Source organism: Myotis daubentonii, chromosome 7, assembly GCF_963259705.1.
Source record: "Myotis daubentonii chromosome 7, mMyoDau2.1, whole genome shotgun sequence".
NCBI classification, from domain to species: Eukaryota; Metazoa; Chordata; class Mammalia; order Chiroptera; family Vespertilionidae; genus Myotis; species Myotis daubentonii.
Window position 1 is genome coordinate 19507664 of NC_081846.1, and position 16585 is coordinate 19524248.

Sequence of the window (16585 nt, forward strand, 5' to 3'; positions counted from 1 at the left end):
GTTAAACACACATTTGCTCTTCACCTGCTCTTTATATGCTGCAAAGATCCAATGCACTGGAACCTCCCATTCACCATGATGGCCAGCCTGGTACAGAGAGCTTCACATTCTTCCATACTGAAAGGCAGACAGCACAACCATATCAGAATTCTGGGCACAGAAAGTTAGATTTCCATTCATGAACAGAAATTAACTATTTCATTATGGCACTTTAGAAATACGATTTTAGTTCCTTAATATGGCTTTTCCCTTGAAGAACTAAAAAAAAACAAAACTTTTTAAATATCAATTAAATGTCTTCACATAGGGTTTATTACTGCTCCTTCTTAAGCCCGAGGCCAACTCTCTCACTCTCTCACCCTATCAAGCACATTGCTTCTTTCAAACTCCCTCAAGCTTTGACTTGAGACCTACATTTCCTAAAAAATGTTCCCCAAATAATACTGAGCTCTTTTCATTATGCCTCAGAGTGCATACTTAGTTGGTTTTTATGGTTTTGTATTTATAACTGGTTAACCTGCATGTGATTACATAATTTCTAATTTCATAGACCATGATAGCTTTATGTAAAAGTTCATGACAATAAATGATTGGCTCCAGGATAGATGGTATGCTAGGGCAAGGCTAGGATAGAAACAAGTTTCTTTATTATAAACAAATGGAATACTTTTCCTACTATATGATAAGTGCAATAAAAGGTGAACCTCATGCAAGGTCAACCTCACAAGAAAAACACAGGTGCTCCAGGTGCTCTTTACTTAACTGATTGGAAGGGTCTACTTTATGGAGGAGGCCTGGGAGCTGCTTCTCAAAGGACCGGTAAGGTTACATCTTGGAGAGACTTTCTGAAAAGACCATTTCCAGGGCCCGATGAGAAGAAAGGTCAATGAGTGTCTGTGGAGTCATGAGTCACTCAGATAGACTAACAGGAGAGGGTGTTGTAGGGAAAAAAGGGCTAGAAATTTACATAATAAAAGGCCTTGCATAGTAAGCCAAAAGTTGCTGAACTTTATGCAATAGCAACAGGAAGTCATAGTTGAGTTGTGAGGGTCATAAATCATAAGAAATTTGTTTTTAAAAAGATTGTTTAGGTCCTATCCCAGCTGGATTCTCACTATGTAACCTGCCTGACTTGTTCCTAAGACTATAAACACAAAATACTTTCATCTACTTGTAAACACTAATTATCAGTATATATTACATGGGGATTACGTTTTCCCACCCATCATCCTAGAATCATGCCTACCTATTGACCTGAAAGTTTCTGCACTCAGTTTACCTGTGAGATGTGAGGATGACTGAACATTTATTCTGTACTTCCTCCGAAATGATCTTCCAGAGGTGCCGTTTTGACTTAGGATCCATCCCAGAGCTTGGCTCATCCTTAAAGGAAGTTACAAGAAAAAAATTTATCAAATTAATTAATTTTTGATGAGGCTCCTCACATGAATCACTACATCTCACTTGCCTAGAACAAAAATCACTTTGCGAAGTCCTGCGACTAACTTGTTCATACTTAATAGACTTCTTTCTGCAGCTGTCTAAAAGCTCAGGCTTAATCATTTAAAATTGACAATCTGTTTTAAAAAGTGTCTCATTGAAGTTGACATCCTGTAACTTTACACTTGGCTCTTATATTTCTTTGGAAAACATTCTGCTTCAATTACTGACAAAGCAGAGTTTTTACATTTGATAGTACATTGTCACATATATATTTGAAGCCAACAGCAACGAGATTGCTGCCTTGCTCCTGATAGCAGACGCATGGCTGTGAGTAATAATGTGCCGTGTGAAGTGGAAAGAACACAATTTGAGTTTTCAGTTAATACATTTGAGGTATATATATTTATTTAAAAATATTTTATTAATTTTAGAGAGGAAGGGAGAGGGAAAGAGACATAGAAATATCAAGGATAAGAGAGAATCATTGATGGGCTGCCTCCTGCACGCCCCCTACTGGGGATGGAGCCCACAACTTGAACATGTGTCCTGACCAGGAATCAAACCATGACCTCCTGGTTCATGGGTCCATGCTCAACCACTGAGCCACACCAGCTGGCTTGAGATGTATTTTTACTTTTATGCCATTAATTGAAATTTTATACTTTTTGGGGAAATAAGCATATGATTTTCAGAAACTTCCAAGTGGAAAGATATAAATTATATTTGAAAAGTAAATGTTGTTTCAAAACTTGTCCAGACATAAAATTAGAAATGTAGCAATGGATAACCTAAGCAAGCAATAGTAGGGCAAACAGATGATTAAACAAACAAGTTACAAACAGATGATTAAAAAAACAAATTACAGGTTAAGATTAGGTAAAAATTTTATATATATTATATATATGTATATAATGGAAAGTATGTACATATGATCATCAGCGGCTGTTTTTATAGTAGGGGCTTAAATTTAAATTTAGAGAAATAAATGAGTGATAATTTGGGTAAACAGTAAAGGATATATTGTCACGGCTCCTATTTTTGAAGATGATGGCACATATAGTAAATGTGTATAAAAGAAAATATACTATCTTTCTCTCAAAGCCAATATTTCAGTGAAGCTCATTAATACCTAACATTTGCACAGCACTTTTAACTTTTTGAAGTACTTTACATCTATTATCTCACAGGAATGCCTAAGGATTGTTTTGTCCAATTTAAGGGACACTTACACAATAAAATTCCATTATAAGCATCGATTGGCAGGGATATAACACATTGTAAGCTCTGGTATTACAGAGAGTTGGGCTGCGCATCACTCCATCTGGGCAGTTTACATGAACTGATCCTCTGCATGACTTAATCCCTGGAATAATGTGGTGGTTTATAAGTGGATTTTTATTGCATATACTTAAGGCTCTTTTGGAGTATGGATGTCCTTAAATGAAGGGGATTTTCCTAAATAAGGGCAAGCTTATTTCTCTGAAATAAATACTGGGGAGCAGAATGCTATGTTACCCCTGTGTGTATTTTACATTCCCAGGTGTTTAATATTCTAGCTCTGAATGAAAATATTTATATTTCTTGCCTTTGAAAAATTCAGATAAAATAAAATAGCAGGTTATCAATCACATCCCAAGCTAGGTAACTCATGGTTTTCAATAACAAGGAAATAACATTTTAGCACAATACATTGTCTTAAAATGTGTCTTTCCTCCTTTCTAGAAGTTTACAAATATGTTAGTTCACCTCATCTGTTACCAATACAACTGATTTCTCCAGTAACTGGGAATCACATTCTATCATATTCCATTACTGACTCACTTGTATCCCCTGAATTTATTCTAGCTAATTCCCATTCCCATGCCAAGTGTTTCCTCTGAAACTGACTGTGAAACAACTTCAGACAAAAACATATTTGAGGGCAACTGTCATGGCAACAAATTATTTGCTGATATACTATCAGCAATAAAGTGCTTTTGCAAAGCACTTTACCCAGTGGTCGGCAAACTGCGGCTCGCGAGCCACATGCGGCTCTTTGGACCCTTGAGTGTGGCTCTTCCTAAGCCTTAGGAGGACCCTAATTAAGTTAATAACAATGTACCTACCTATATAGTTTAAGTTTAACAAATCTGGCTCTCAAAAGAAATTTCAATCGTTGTACTGTTGATATTTGGCTCTGTTGACTAATGAGTTTGCCGACCACTGACCTATACTATCCTTTCATGAGATAGTATAGGTAAAGTGCTTTGCAAAATAACCAGCACATAGTGTGCACTTCACAAATGTTAATTTCAATAATGAGAATGAAATGTGACACCCAATTGGAAATGTGGTTCTAATTGTTCAGTAGCCTTTTAAAAAATATTTGTTTTTATTGATTTCAGAGAGTGGGGAGAGAGACAGAGAAAGAGAGAGAGAGAGAGAGAGAGAGAGAGAGAGAGAGAGAGAGAGAGAAACATCAATGATGAGAGAGAATCATCAACTGGCTGCCTCCTGCATATGCCCCCACTGGGGTTCCAGCCCACAACACGGTCATGTGGCATGTGCCCTAACTGGGAATCGAACCGTGACCTCCTGGTTCATGGGTGAAGCTCAACCACTGAGCCACACCAGCCAGGCTGCAATAGCCTTTTTCATGGCTTCTCTTACCAGCAGTAGGATGGAAGGCTTCCCGATCAAGGCCAGTGCGGTGGATAGTTTTCTTTTTGTGCCGTAACTGCATAGAGACGTAGCCCTGTCCTTGTAAGGCATCAGGTGAAGTCTGCGCAGGAGTTTATGAACAGTCTAGGGGTGGAAAAGACAGTTAGGTTGAACTTCTACCAAAACCCTTAAAGCACTAAACAAAGAAACATAAAAGCTGTTTGTGAAAAGAGCATTTTATAGTGAAGAAGTATATACCTGAAAAATTCAAACATTTAAACTGAACATAGATTATATTTTTATTTTCAAAGGTCCACTTGAAATTAATAATTATTTAAAAGATAAAAGTGATTCTGGGGAGGCTCATTTCCAAGTGGGATTTCCCCCCACCCAAAGGTGTGGCGTCTATGTGTGTGTGTTTGCATTTGCAACTGCAGATTATTCTTTCTGCTACATTATCGCAGGGTTTCCTTGTTAAGCTTAAAAGAGCTAAAACAGAATTCAGCCTTTGCAAGGCAGGTTTCTCATTGATGTCTTCATGGTTTTATCTTTCTTCTTACTGAGAGGTGAGTTGTCAGAAAGGCTTTAAGACTTTTTAAACTGACCTGGTATCAAAATTTTATCACATTAACTGAGGAATCATGAGTGCTTGTGGCTATTTTTGTACTTAAATAGCCCTGGCAAACAGTAGATTTCTAGGAGGATTTCAACAGATCCCTGGGGTTGCAAAAATAGAGGAAACTGCCCTGAGGGTTAACCATTCCATTACAAAGGCAAATAATTGTGGTGAAGTACAAAACCACATTTGAAAATTCAAATGGGAAACTATTCTATTTTACTTGGGCATTTTGCAGGTAATTCCATTTTGTATCTGGACATTAAAGGATGTTCAGGCATCACCAATCAATGCTCCACCCACAGCCTAGACCAGTGTGATCCTTTTTTTGGTAGCTCTTTATTTTTGTTTGCTTTTTGTTTGTTTGTTTGTTTGTTTTTTATTGCTTAAAGTATTACAAAGGGTATTGCATATGTCTCCTTTTTTCGATAGCTCTTAAAAAGTATCTGAAAGCCTGACCAGCATGACTCAGTAGTTGAGCATCCAGGAGGTCACAGTTCCATTCCCGGTCAGGGCACATGCCCAGGTGGTAGGGCCGATCTCCAGTAAGGGGCGTGCAGGAACCAGCCAATAAATGATGAGCTCTCACCATTGATGTTTCTATCTCTCTCTCCCTCTCCCTTCCTCTCTGAAATCAATAAAAATGTATTTTAAAAAATAACTGAACAAAAACTAACCGAGGAGCTGCTAAAGCTGAGTTCACAGGGGTGTATATGATATATGCAATCAAGCTAATATGTATCCACTATCATTGTCACGAGGAAATGTCTTAGTTTTGTAGATATCAACTTGGTCTTGAGGGGATGGAGGGTGGAAAACAGAAACAATGTGGTTTTCAAGTGATCTAGTTTATCACACTTATACTCACTTCTTTAATATCCTTTTCTGGAATTCCATGTATCCTGGCATAGAAATACAAATGCTCTTCCACTGTTACCAGGTCATCTAAGGCATCTTCCTGAGGACAGTAGCCAACTAGTGAGCTGTGAGAGTCTACATGAGCCAGAGATCTGAATTGGGAGAATCAAAGACACAGATCAGTTTCAAAACTTAGTTCCCTCTCCATCCCCAAATGTTGGGAAGGCAGTTCTCTTTTAGACATGGTGATAAGTGGTTCTGATAAAAAGAGGAAAAAGAATCCCACCGTCAGTTAAACTTAAAGTTTAAAACTTTCCACTTGCTTGAATAGCCATTCCCCCCCACACACACCTGAGGATTTAATACCATAACCATAAAAGAACATAAAGGATCTGCTTTAATTCTTTTTTCATTCAATTACATAGTGCTTAGTATATTAAAGCACTTGTTTTTCATACCCAGTCTTATTTCTAATCAGAATGTGTCCACTTGAAGGAATTATGTCTCCAGTCAGCATTTTGAAGATAGTGGTCTTTCCTGCTCCATTCACCCCAAGAAGGCCAAAGCACTGGTTAGCGGGAGAAAAAAAAGAAAATATTTAAACCTTAATTAAAACCAAAGACATGTTACTATTGTATCTCTTTCCTCCTTTTCCTTGGGTAAAATAAATGACCAAGAAAAATAAATCACTGGAATTATTCATGCATATTGTAGTGCTTTATTGGCATTTGATAAAACTTTCTATTTTAAAACAACTGGGTAATAAATTGCCAGTTACATAATAGTGACTGGATGTAAAGTACAGCATAGGGAGTACAGTTAATGATATTGCAATAACTATGTATGGTGCCAGATGGGGACTAGATTTATCGTGGTGCTCAGTTAGTTATATAAATGTCTAATCACTGAGTTATACACTTGAAACTAATATAATATTGTATGTCCACTATAACTGAAAAATAAAAATTCCTAAAACAAATGGGTACTTATGTATCTTTTTCCTCTCTTCCCTTTAACTACATTTGAACATTTGTAAATATATATGACTTGTTCTATATATATCATAGCACACCTCTGTGTGACATGAAAAAATACCTGAGTAAGATATGCTAACCTGACAAACTGATTGTATTTATAGATTTCACATTTTTCACACAAACTGTAATCAAAACTTTACTTAATAAGCTGCTGAAGCAGAAATTTCTCTACATTGTCGAATATATTTGATACATTTACTTTGCAGCTCTGCCCAGAAACTAAGGGATATGCCCACCTTGTCTTTCTCCTTTGAAAGCTGCCTTAATATTGCTCTGTGAAACAGCAAGAATAAATATGGATGCAGTCCCAGGACCTCACTTCTGACAACTGATTTCTTTATGCTCTTTATTGAAGGGGCCTGGAAACTAAACATTGAGGAGAACACCCTACACAGGCTTCTTGACTGACAGCCCACCCCAGGGAGGAGAGTAGCTTGGGAAGGGGCTCAGGACTTGGCATGTGATGAATCCTCCCTATCAAGATGGAAGACATATAGGTAAGTCACACATGCGTCTATAAGTAAATTTTATATATAGAATCCATCAAATGATTCAGAGGTTGACTTACATACTTTTAGAAAAAAAATTAAGGAAAGATAAAGATTTGAATTTGTCACTTATCATACCAACATTAAGGAGAGTTAGAAACAAAATACTGTTTCTTACCTCCCCAGCAGGTATCCCAATGCTGATGTTGTTTACAGCTATAATCTTTTTGTGGATAAGTTGGTAGGACTTGGTGAGACGATGGAGTTGGACCAGGTCAAATTCGCCTGCACCATTCTCAACTCTTAATCTCTCAGTCCGCACATCTTCATCTTCATCTATTGTCTCAATTACAGGTGAAGAATTAAATTTTCTGAAGAAGAGTCTAAAAAATGAACCCAATAATTTGCATCAATGATTCTGAAATGGCACCATTCAATTTTGACATGTTTTAATGGGTTCTTGCTTCACTAAAAGTGTGCTATCATATACTAGGTTTGTTTCAAATTTGTTATGCAATTTGCTACTCAAATAACTTAAAAATTAGTAAGACTGCTCTTCACCATATTTGCTATGATATTTGGAAAACAGGTTTTGCTTTCCATGACTTGAATGCCCACAAATTCACTGTTACAATCAAATTTCTAATTTTAGTAATAAGGAGGTCAGTTTGGGTTTGAAAGTTACTTCCTAACAGAGACCAGAATCATTAATGAGAATCAACACTTACAATTGCACAATCAGTGATCACCTTTTTAAAATCCTCTCTATTTCTTCTTTTATCATCAATAATATGAATGGTATTTCTATAGACTTTTTACTGTGAATGTCTTACTTAGGATCTATCCAGTATGTTAAGGTCAACCATGAAAGCTCAGTAAGTCTCAAATCCCAAATCCACATCAGTATCTTGCTTAACAAACACCAAAACAAATCAAACAAAACAAAGTTAAAAACCCAACAAATCAGTTTAGTTTTCCTCCTGATGTCTCTGTGTCTTTTAATGATATCCCCAGAGATCACAACTGTTTTCTTTGAATCTTCTCCATTCCAAAATCCACTCATGCAGTCAGTCTGCTAGCATTGGAAATGCCTTATAATATCCAGTCATTGTCATTGATCATTTTCTGTCTATTTCTATTACCATCATGGGCTTTCACCCTTTCTCACTTAGATTTTTCCAGGAAACTCAAATTACTCCAGTGTCTCTGACTCGTCCATTCCAATCAGCACTATCTCAACAAAATCACACCTCCTGAGACACTATTTGATCATGCTGCTCTCTGCTCAAAAGCCTTTAATGGACTACTATTGGTTTGTTGAACAAAGTCCAAACCACATATCTCTAACCAAGCATTCAATAAACTCCATAATCTTCCAACCACATACTCTAACTCTTACTATTTCATTGCATTTATTCTGTTTTAAGCAAATAGTTACTCATTTCTCAGATATGTCCCAAGATTTTTTTCTCCATCTTTGCTCTTGTCATTTCTTTCATTATTATTAAGTTTTATTTTCTGATAGGTGATATGTGCACATCAAGTATTAAAATGGTGCTGAGAATATATAGTGAAAAGTAAATGTTCTTCAACCATATATAGTTCATTTCAGCACAGGCACATGTAATTATGTAGTCTATGCATGTGTTTATATAAATAACGTATTTCCTGTCTAACCCAAATGGTAATATACTTTACTTAGTGTTCTAAACCCTGCATTTTTCACTTAATAAATATTAGAAGTAACCCCAAATATTACACAGGTAACTGTGTCATTCTGTCTAATGGTTGCATGGTATTTAATTTATGAGTACATGTATATAATTTATTTAACTAGTCCCTAAATAAAGTTAGGTTATTTCATTCTTTTGCTATTAGAAATAGGTTGCTATGATGAATAATTTTATATATACACATTAGTCCACATATTTGTGACCATATCTGTAGAAAAATTCCTAGAAATGGAATTGTTGGGTTAATGGTAGGTGCATTTATGAATCTGTCCTCAATTTTATTTTCCTAAATCTCTAGCTAATATGACACATATTCACCATTTTTCAAAAAGTTGCCCCAAATGCATTGTTAACATGCTACATAATCAATCTTCTTTCCCCACTTCTATTTTTCCTAACTCAAACAACATAAACAGACTACATCTTTTGTTTATGTACATATTTTCTCTCCATTGCTCAATCTTAATTTCTTTATAGCTCACAATTGTACTTAATGTTACTCTCTAGTGTACAGCAATAATTGCATAGTAACATTCTATAACTATTTACTGAATGAAATGAATGGTGAATTGTGCTACAATTTTTGAAAAGGTTTTTTGAGCAAAACATTTCCATACTAATGGAAAAGCTTAGACATATTGACCCGTCCCCGAATATTTTGAATTGAGTCCCATCCTGGAGGTCACACGCTATGTTTTCATTGTATTTACCTGAATTTTTTTATTAGCCATTCATTGATTAAGAGTCGCAAGAAAAAGAACATGGTGCCCTGAGCAACCAAAGCCACGAACATTGCACCTAGTTTATCCATCTCAAAGGTTTCACTTGGGTATTCCACACCGTATGCTTTTAAGAAGTCCAGGACCGACTGTTGCTGAGAAAGTTCAATCAATCCGTAGCCAAAACAGAATTGTGGGAATATCAGGAAAATGCGCTTGAGGGTTTCAGAAATAAGTTCTAAAGTCTGAAATAAGATAAATAAAAGTGAAGCTTAGTGTTAAACTTCCAACACATTGACAAAAATTTAAAGTGAGATGTAGACAAATATTGGAACCCAAGAAGCTTATCTAGATTGGCAATTATTTCATATGTATGCTGAATTTGCCTATAGGTATTTACTGTAACCAAATGGTGGAGATTCATACTAAAATTCAAGCAGAGCCAGTGTGGCTCAGTGGTTGAACACTGACCAATGAACCAGGAAGTCACAGTTCAATTCCTGTTGGGGCACATGCCCAGGTTGTGGGTTCAATCCCCAGTATGGGGCATGTAAGAGGCGTCAATGCTTCTCTCTCACCATTGATGTTTCTATCTCTCTCCCCTTCTCTGAAATCAATAAAAAGATATTTAAATATATGTATATTAAAATACAGGCAGAAAAGATTATATTTTTCTTGAGATGATCTAAGATGTTGGGCCAAACCCTGGAGACAGAATCACTTCTGGACCTGCCTTAGATTTTAGGAATGTAGGAATAGCCAAAGTGTTGGGGTCAGCAGGTGCCTGAATGAAAGTACAGGCACCTAAGGTAATTTCTATTTGAAGAGGGACTAAAATGGTGAAATAAGATGGAAGAAGATAGACGACCTGTCTTAACGAGAAGCAAATGGCTCATTTTCGCATTATTCACACTTGAGGCCAGCCATGCTCCTCATGGATTTTCTTCTTCTTCCTGGAGTGTGCTTGTTTTTTCCTCAGTTCACTTCATTTCCTCTCTATTCTTTCCCATTCAATTGCCTGGCACTGTTAGTGCTTCCCTTCTAACTAATCATAATTGTCGGCTCTAAATGCAAAGTGATGCTTACAGTGAAGTAGGCGCCAACCCATGATCAAAGGGGAATGAATTGGTATTTTTTTCCATAAATGTTGAAATGAATCTGAACATACAATCATGTGACTAAGCCACTGTCCTTGTCACTACCATATCATAAAAATTTGTTAATAAGTGAAAAGTTTAACTAACCAATTGGTTGCATGATTCTTGTAGTGCCGTACCGTAGACCTGATTTCACTCTATCACCCAACTCGAGCCCTATCATACGTCAATAGTGTTGTTGCTGGGTAAGTGCAATTATAGTTATTAACCTAGATGGGCCTAAAAAGAATTTTTAAAGGCTGTAGTTTCTCCCCTACTAAATGTCATAGAATCTAATGAAATGTCTCTTTTCTGCTCAGGTAATGCAAATTACAAAAAATTTTTCCACCTTGGACTTGTTGAAGTATATGAGGTATCCAGTGAAGTTTAGCAGATTATTAAAAGACCTTACCGGATCGTTAAGCTTTTCCTTGGACAGAAAGTATACCACCGACAAGGAAACAATGGAATTGATGCCAAAGAAAAGGTTGATGCAGACATAAGTGATGAAAGCCATTCCTGTTTCATGGAAGATCCCAGCCAGCAAATACATCCAAGAAAATGTGGCATACCTATATGTTAATAATTAAGAATTAAAATCATGCCTTCATTAGTCTCCCTATTAAACACATACATGTATACATACATAGATGGAGTTCCAATGTGAAAATAAACATTAGGAATGAATTTCCAAACCACATAGCTATATCTCTTCTTTTTACAATTCTTCTCGTTAGCAACAACAACAGAAATCCAATGGAAGTTTTTAAAATGACAGTAAGAATCCTCTTTTTTAAGGAATCTTGAGCAGTCCTACATCATTACAATATTAAATTAATTCCTCCTAGAAATGGTATTATACTACCTAAGCAAGATCTTTTTCTTCTTCTTGAAAATATGGATTTAATCAATATAAATCTTACAATTTAAAGTTGAGGAAGAATAATGGTATCATTATAAGCAAGCTAATCAGACCAGGGTATGCTTAGAGCTGGCTGTCTTATTTTGAGCAAATACTTGAACAACCTTTGGGGTAATGAAGTAGAACTAGAGACAAAGAGATCCTTCACCAGCTGCAATTGCTAACTGAATGGATAGTACTCATGCATTCAGGGAAGAAAGAATTGCTACTCTAAGCATTGATTGTATCAATCTGTATTACCCTAATATAGAAACAATATTATGTGTGTGGTTTAGACATCCATAAAAATATAAATAAAATAAATATACCTTAATGCTATATATGCTCAACATTTGTTAATACATAAATCCATACATGCATATACATTTTTCTGGTCATTCTAAAGCCTCCCCTTTTATGTAAATTAAATTACATATGTAAATTGCTAAGCATGGCACTTGGTACCTAGTAAATGCTCATTAATGGCAGGTAATTCTATTAATAACAACAACATTCACATTCAGATGTATTGTACTTTACCAACTGCAAGCATAATGTGTTGTTAGTCATCACTCATGGCTAATGAAACCCCAAGGCAATTGTAAATTAACTAATGAGATTTAGGCTTTGTTTGTGCATAGGAGATTTTTATTCTGTTGATTCTTTCACTGCAGCTTACCCAAATAGCAGGAGTAGGAGAGATACAGCACCTAGGTTGTTCCCATTGTAGAAAGCAGGTAACTTGAAAATTGCAATGACACCAATTGAAAATGCTACGGGCACCAAGTAGAAGACCTATGGGAGTAGGTAAAATAATGTTTAACATGTGACAAGTGTTTTTAAAGAAAAATTAATAGCCCATATAGTTTAAAACTATAACAAGTTGACCTAGAAATGTTTAAAGAAACCAATTTTTATTGATGTTCCTGCTGCTGGTAACATTCAGCTTATTTTACATTGATTTCACTCTAAAAATTGTCTCCTGAAACATGAGGTCAAGCCAGCCTTCCATCTATATAAATACACATGGAGCCCCTAGTGTTTCTGCCTCCAGGCCTTGAGACTGGATGATTCGGTGCCAGAAGCTCAGTGAGAAAGATAAGACAGCCAGGCATCCGATCCTGGCATCAGATTCAGTCCTCTAAGTATTGATTTCATTTTGAAGACTAGAACTCTCTCAGATGGTTGATTTCTAAGGCTCGGTTATCAGTGTGAGCCAGTCTGTGCCAAACAGCAGAGCAGCGGGGCCTACACATTCTTGGAATCACAGGCATATGAACAAAGAGCACAAGGTTTTACTGACAAGTACAAATATGAAATGTTGAGAGTTTACAGCAAGATGCACACAATAAAAGAGATGGCATTTTAATTTGTGGGGAGGGGAGGTGAGAATCTCCTAAATTGAAGTGAACACCAGATTTAGAACAACAGAATCTGAATAGTTAGCAGCCCTTCACAGAAGTGTATACTTTTAAGCTTTCTTAACATTAAAGCTCCTATTAAGTCCAGAGGAGTCATTACTGTTCTTTTAGATTTGACTTCTACAACAAAAGCATTTCAGACCTCACTAAATACATTCACAAAATGGATATGCAGTTAATTACTCTCCAATCCTTTAAACCAATGATCTCTACAGCAACCCAGACAATTTCACCATAATCACCAGGCAAAGCAAGCCCATCCTGGGCTTTTGGCCAATCCAGGCACATTTGGAGTCAAGAAAAACCATCCGAACTTTGAGATCACTTTATGCAAATGAGAAGGCTAGCAATAAAATGCATCCTTTATTGTTCCTACTAATCTTCTCCAATGTGTCATTCTGCCTGGGCTGCTACTTTCAAATGTCCAGTATTTGTTGATTAAATTGTATAAGCTTGATTATTTGGTACCATTGGGCAAGGTTGTTCTGCGAAGCTTCTGTTTCTTCGCAGTCATGGCCCTCGAACTTCAGTGTGCATAAATTAACTTGAAGGATTTTGTTAACAGTGGATATTTCCCAGGCTCCATTTCCAAGATAGGGATCGAATGGGTCTGGAGTGAGGCCCTGGAATGGGTGGTCTTCAGACCACCGAGATGAGGGCAGGTGGATTTCTCTGGGACCATGGAATAAATGTAACTCTAGCGCATCACCCAACTACTGGATGACTTGCAAGCCGGATGCAAAGCATTTTTTCTTAATTTGCTTATTTTAGGGTGATAATATGAACAAACTAGCATCAGTAAATTTCAAATTTAAAACTGATGTCTTCTACTAAAATCAACCCTGTCTTCCCAAGAATACACAAATTACTCACCATGTCATATATGAAATTTGTTACCCAGTAGCATGTCACACCGATGCCTGAAATGTGTTGCAACTGCTTGGCTTTGGTCTGATGCTCCCTTACAACATAGGTGACAAAGCTGGCAGTAGTGACAGAGTAGCCCATCAGGATGGAGAGGGCCACTAGGACATCGATGAGGCTGCTCATTCTGTAGTGAGCAATAGGCAGAAGAAAGCACACGTACATTTTTGAACCTCTTTTCCTTTCAGAAAGATTCATGACTAAAATCATCAACAAAACAGTATAGGAGTTGGCTGTGACAGAAATAAGTCTTCCTGCAAGGCATCCAGATAATACCTTCTACATGATTCGGCTGTGACCCTGGAATAAATGTAGCTCTAGTGCATCTGAATTGACTGGGGATATTTGATAGAAAACCTCAGTCTCCAAGGGTTACGGGGTGTATCAAGAGATATATAATTCTTGAGCATAGAAATAGGGCTTAAATGCTATGCAGGGAAATTGAAATGATGAAGCACTTATGCACCTGACTTACAAAAGCAACAGATTCTATAAATCTACAGTCAACACGCGCTACATGGCAACCCCACTGTATATTCTTTCAGAAACTTCCTTTTGTCCCAGGCGGTGACTTATATTACCAGCTTTTCTAGATTGACATTCATGCAGGTATAACTGTGATTTCCAGTTATAGTACTTAGTGCAAAGACTTGTTTAGGCCAAGGAGGAAGTAGTCATGCCATATATATGCACTTACGTGGCTTGTTCTTGGTCTTGCACGCCTGGATAAGGGTGACTATACATGATGATGGCTTAAAGAAGAGACAGTTCTTTTAGTAGGTATTCAGTTCATCAGAAATATCAATTTTTAGAGAATAAGGCACAATACTTTTCTCCTTATGCTATGATCTAAAGAATTTTACTTTAGGAATACTCTTTTAAAGGAAAATTATTTTCTTCCAATCTCATCAATGACATACAAGAGGACATAAAAAGAAAATAAGTTTTTAGATCATGTATGGAATTTTGAGGGAAGGGGCTTACATTTCTTATATAGCATTTGCCTCCCTATTATATTTAATTAAGGGTTTTCTATTTTCTCCTCTTTGCTGTACTTCAGAAATTATTGGCATATAAAGAAGCAACTCAAAGGGAGATGAATCATATGAGGATCTCCTGAAGTACAGACACTTACCACCCCCTTTCTTCTTCATCGTGCTATTGGCTGTGGTGTGGAAATATTGTACTTGAGAGGATAGATCCCTCCTTCTCTTTATTTCTAAGATGCCTGTTGTTCTGGAATTCTACCACAGTAGGGCTTGGAGCCTCAGCCACCCCATCAGGGATTTTCATGGGGACATAAAAATCAAGGAAGACTCAGGGAAACTAGCTGGCTTCAGAAAAGTAGTCACTTAATTCCAATATGATCCTACATTATTGGGTTCTCCCACAGTTGGTTTCACTTTTGGAGCTAGAAGCAAAGTTTTTTTCCCCTCTTCCTTAGAAGATGTTGGCTAGCCAGAGTCAAAATGGGCTGCCAACAGATTCCTAAAGGACCACATTGTGAAGGTAAGGTCTATACTGCCTGAGTAACTTTGGAACAGAATGGTAGAAACTAGAAGGAAGATATCCCCTAAACATATGTTCCTAGAGTCATTAGCTGAGGTAGGACTTTCTCACTTACTTCTCATATAGCATGTGTTCATTATATTAGTATATTAAGGCCCCATTCACAGTACCCAAATATTATAGAATTATTCTAAAGTTATATTCTCTTAATTAGCTTAAATTCATCATTGTTATTAAGTAAAATGAGACATGCCTTGAAATTAAATTCTGAAATTGTTATATAGTAAAGAAAAAAGTATGTAGTTGAAGTAAAACAGAGATACTAACAACAATAACCAGTTTTGCCTAGAACTTTAATCACATCATTGGGGGAATAAAATTTTCTTATTTATTTTTTTTTTTGGTGTGTGTGTGTGTGTGTGTAAATTAATGGGCTTTCTTTTTACTGAGATTCAATTTTCCTTGGGAACCTACATAAACCTAATTGTTAAATTATCATATAGGCAGGGGAAAACCTTTTTAAAAAAAATTTCTGCTTTGTGCTTCAGAATCAAAAAGTACTCTAGAGGAATCTTTGCAAATACATTTAGCCCACTATAAAAAAATGGCGCTGAACCAACTGTTTTCATACATATCCTTAGCTGAAAGGTCAAGTAAATGTGTCAGGGTTAGGGGTCTATACCAAAATCTTCTTTGGGGTTCTATAGCATCCAGCACAATGTTTTGAGTACAGCGATTAGTCAATAAATGCTTATTAAATCTAGTCAATCTCAAAATTTCAATTTTTTCTCCCACATCCAATACACATTAAAAGTAACACATTTTAACTCTGGCTGGTGTGGTTAACTTGGTTGGATGTTGTCCTGTGTACCAAAAAGTTACAAGTTTGATTGCTGCTCAGGTCATGCAGGAGGCAGCAGAGATGTTTCGCTCTCACATAGATGTTTCTCTCTCCTTGCCTCTCCATTCCTCTCTCTAAAAATCTATGAAAAATATTTTTCAAAGTAACATATTTTATGTTGTTTCTAGAGTTGTCAACCTAAAATGAGATATTTCCTTTTGACCATTGTTACTAATGCAATAAAAGGTAAGAATAAACACCAGGGGGTTGGGAACGTGTCAGTTATTTTGAAATAAAGCCTTGTTGTATAATATTTGTT

General features: G+C 36.5%; 1 protein-coding gene across 1 annotated transcript in view; it reads right to left on the minus strand.

The window, feature by feature from the left end:
• Nucleotides 1-16585, minus strand: part of ABCA12 (ATP binding cassette subfamily A member 12) — a 175683-nt gene that overhangs the window by 6871 nt on the left and 152227 nt on the right. Inside the window, exons 40-50 of the mRNA XM_059703068.1 lie at nucleotides 14614-14668; nucleotides 13866-14043; nucleotides 12251-12366; nucleotides 11083-11242; nucleotides 9526-9779; nucleotides 7261-7465; nucleotides 6016-6125; nucleotides 5568-5709; nucleotides 4093-4227; nucleotides 1280-1383; nucleotides 25-117 (exon numbers count right to left, since the gene is read on the minus strand). Coding sequence (XP_059559051.1) covers nucleotides 25-117; nucleotides 1280-1383; nucleotides 4093-4227; nucleotides 5568-5709; nucleotides 6016-6125; nucleotides 7261-7465; nucleotides 9526-9779; nucleotides 11083-11242; nucleotides 12251-12366; nucleotides 13866-14043; nucleotides 14614-14668 — 1552 coding nt within the window. The remainder of the gene's footprint in view (nucleotides 1-24; nucleotides 118-1279; nucleotides 1384-4092; nucleotides 4228-5567; nucleotides 5710-6015; nucleotides 6126-7260; nucleotides 7466-9525; nucleotides 9780-11082; nucleotides 11243-12250; nucleotides 12367-13865; nucleotides 14044-14613; nucleotides 14669-16585) is intronic.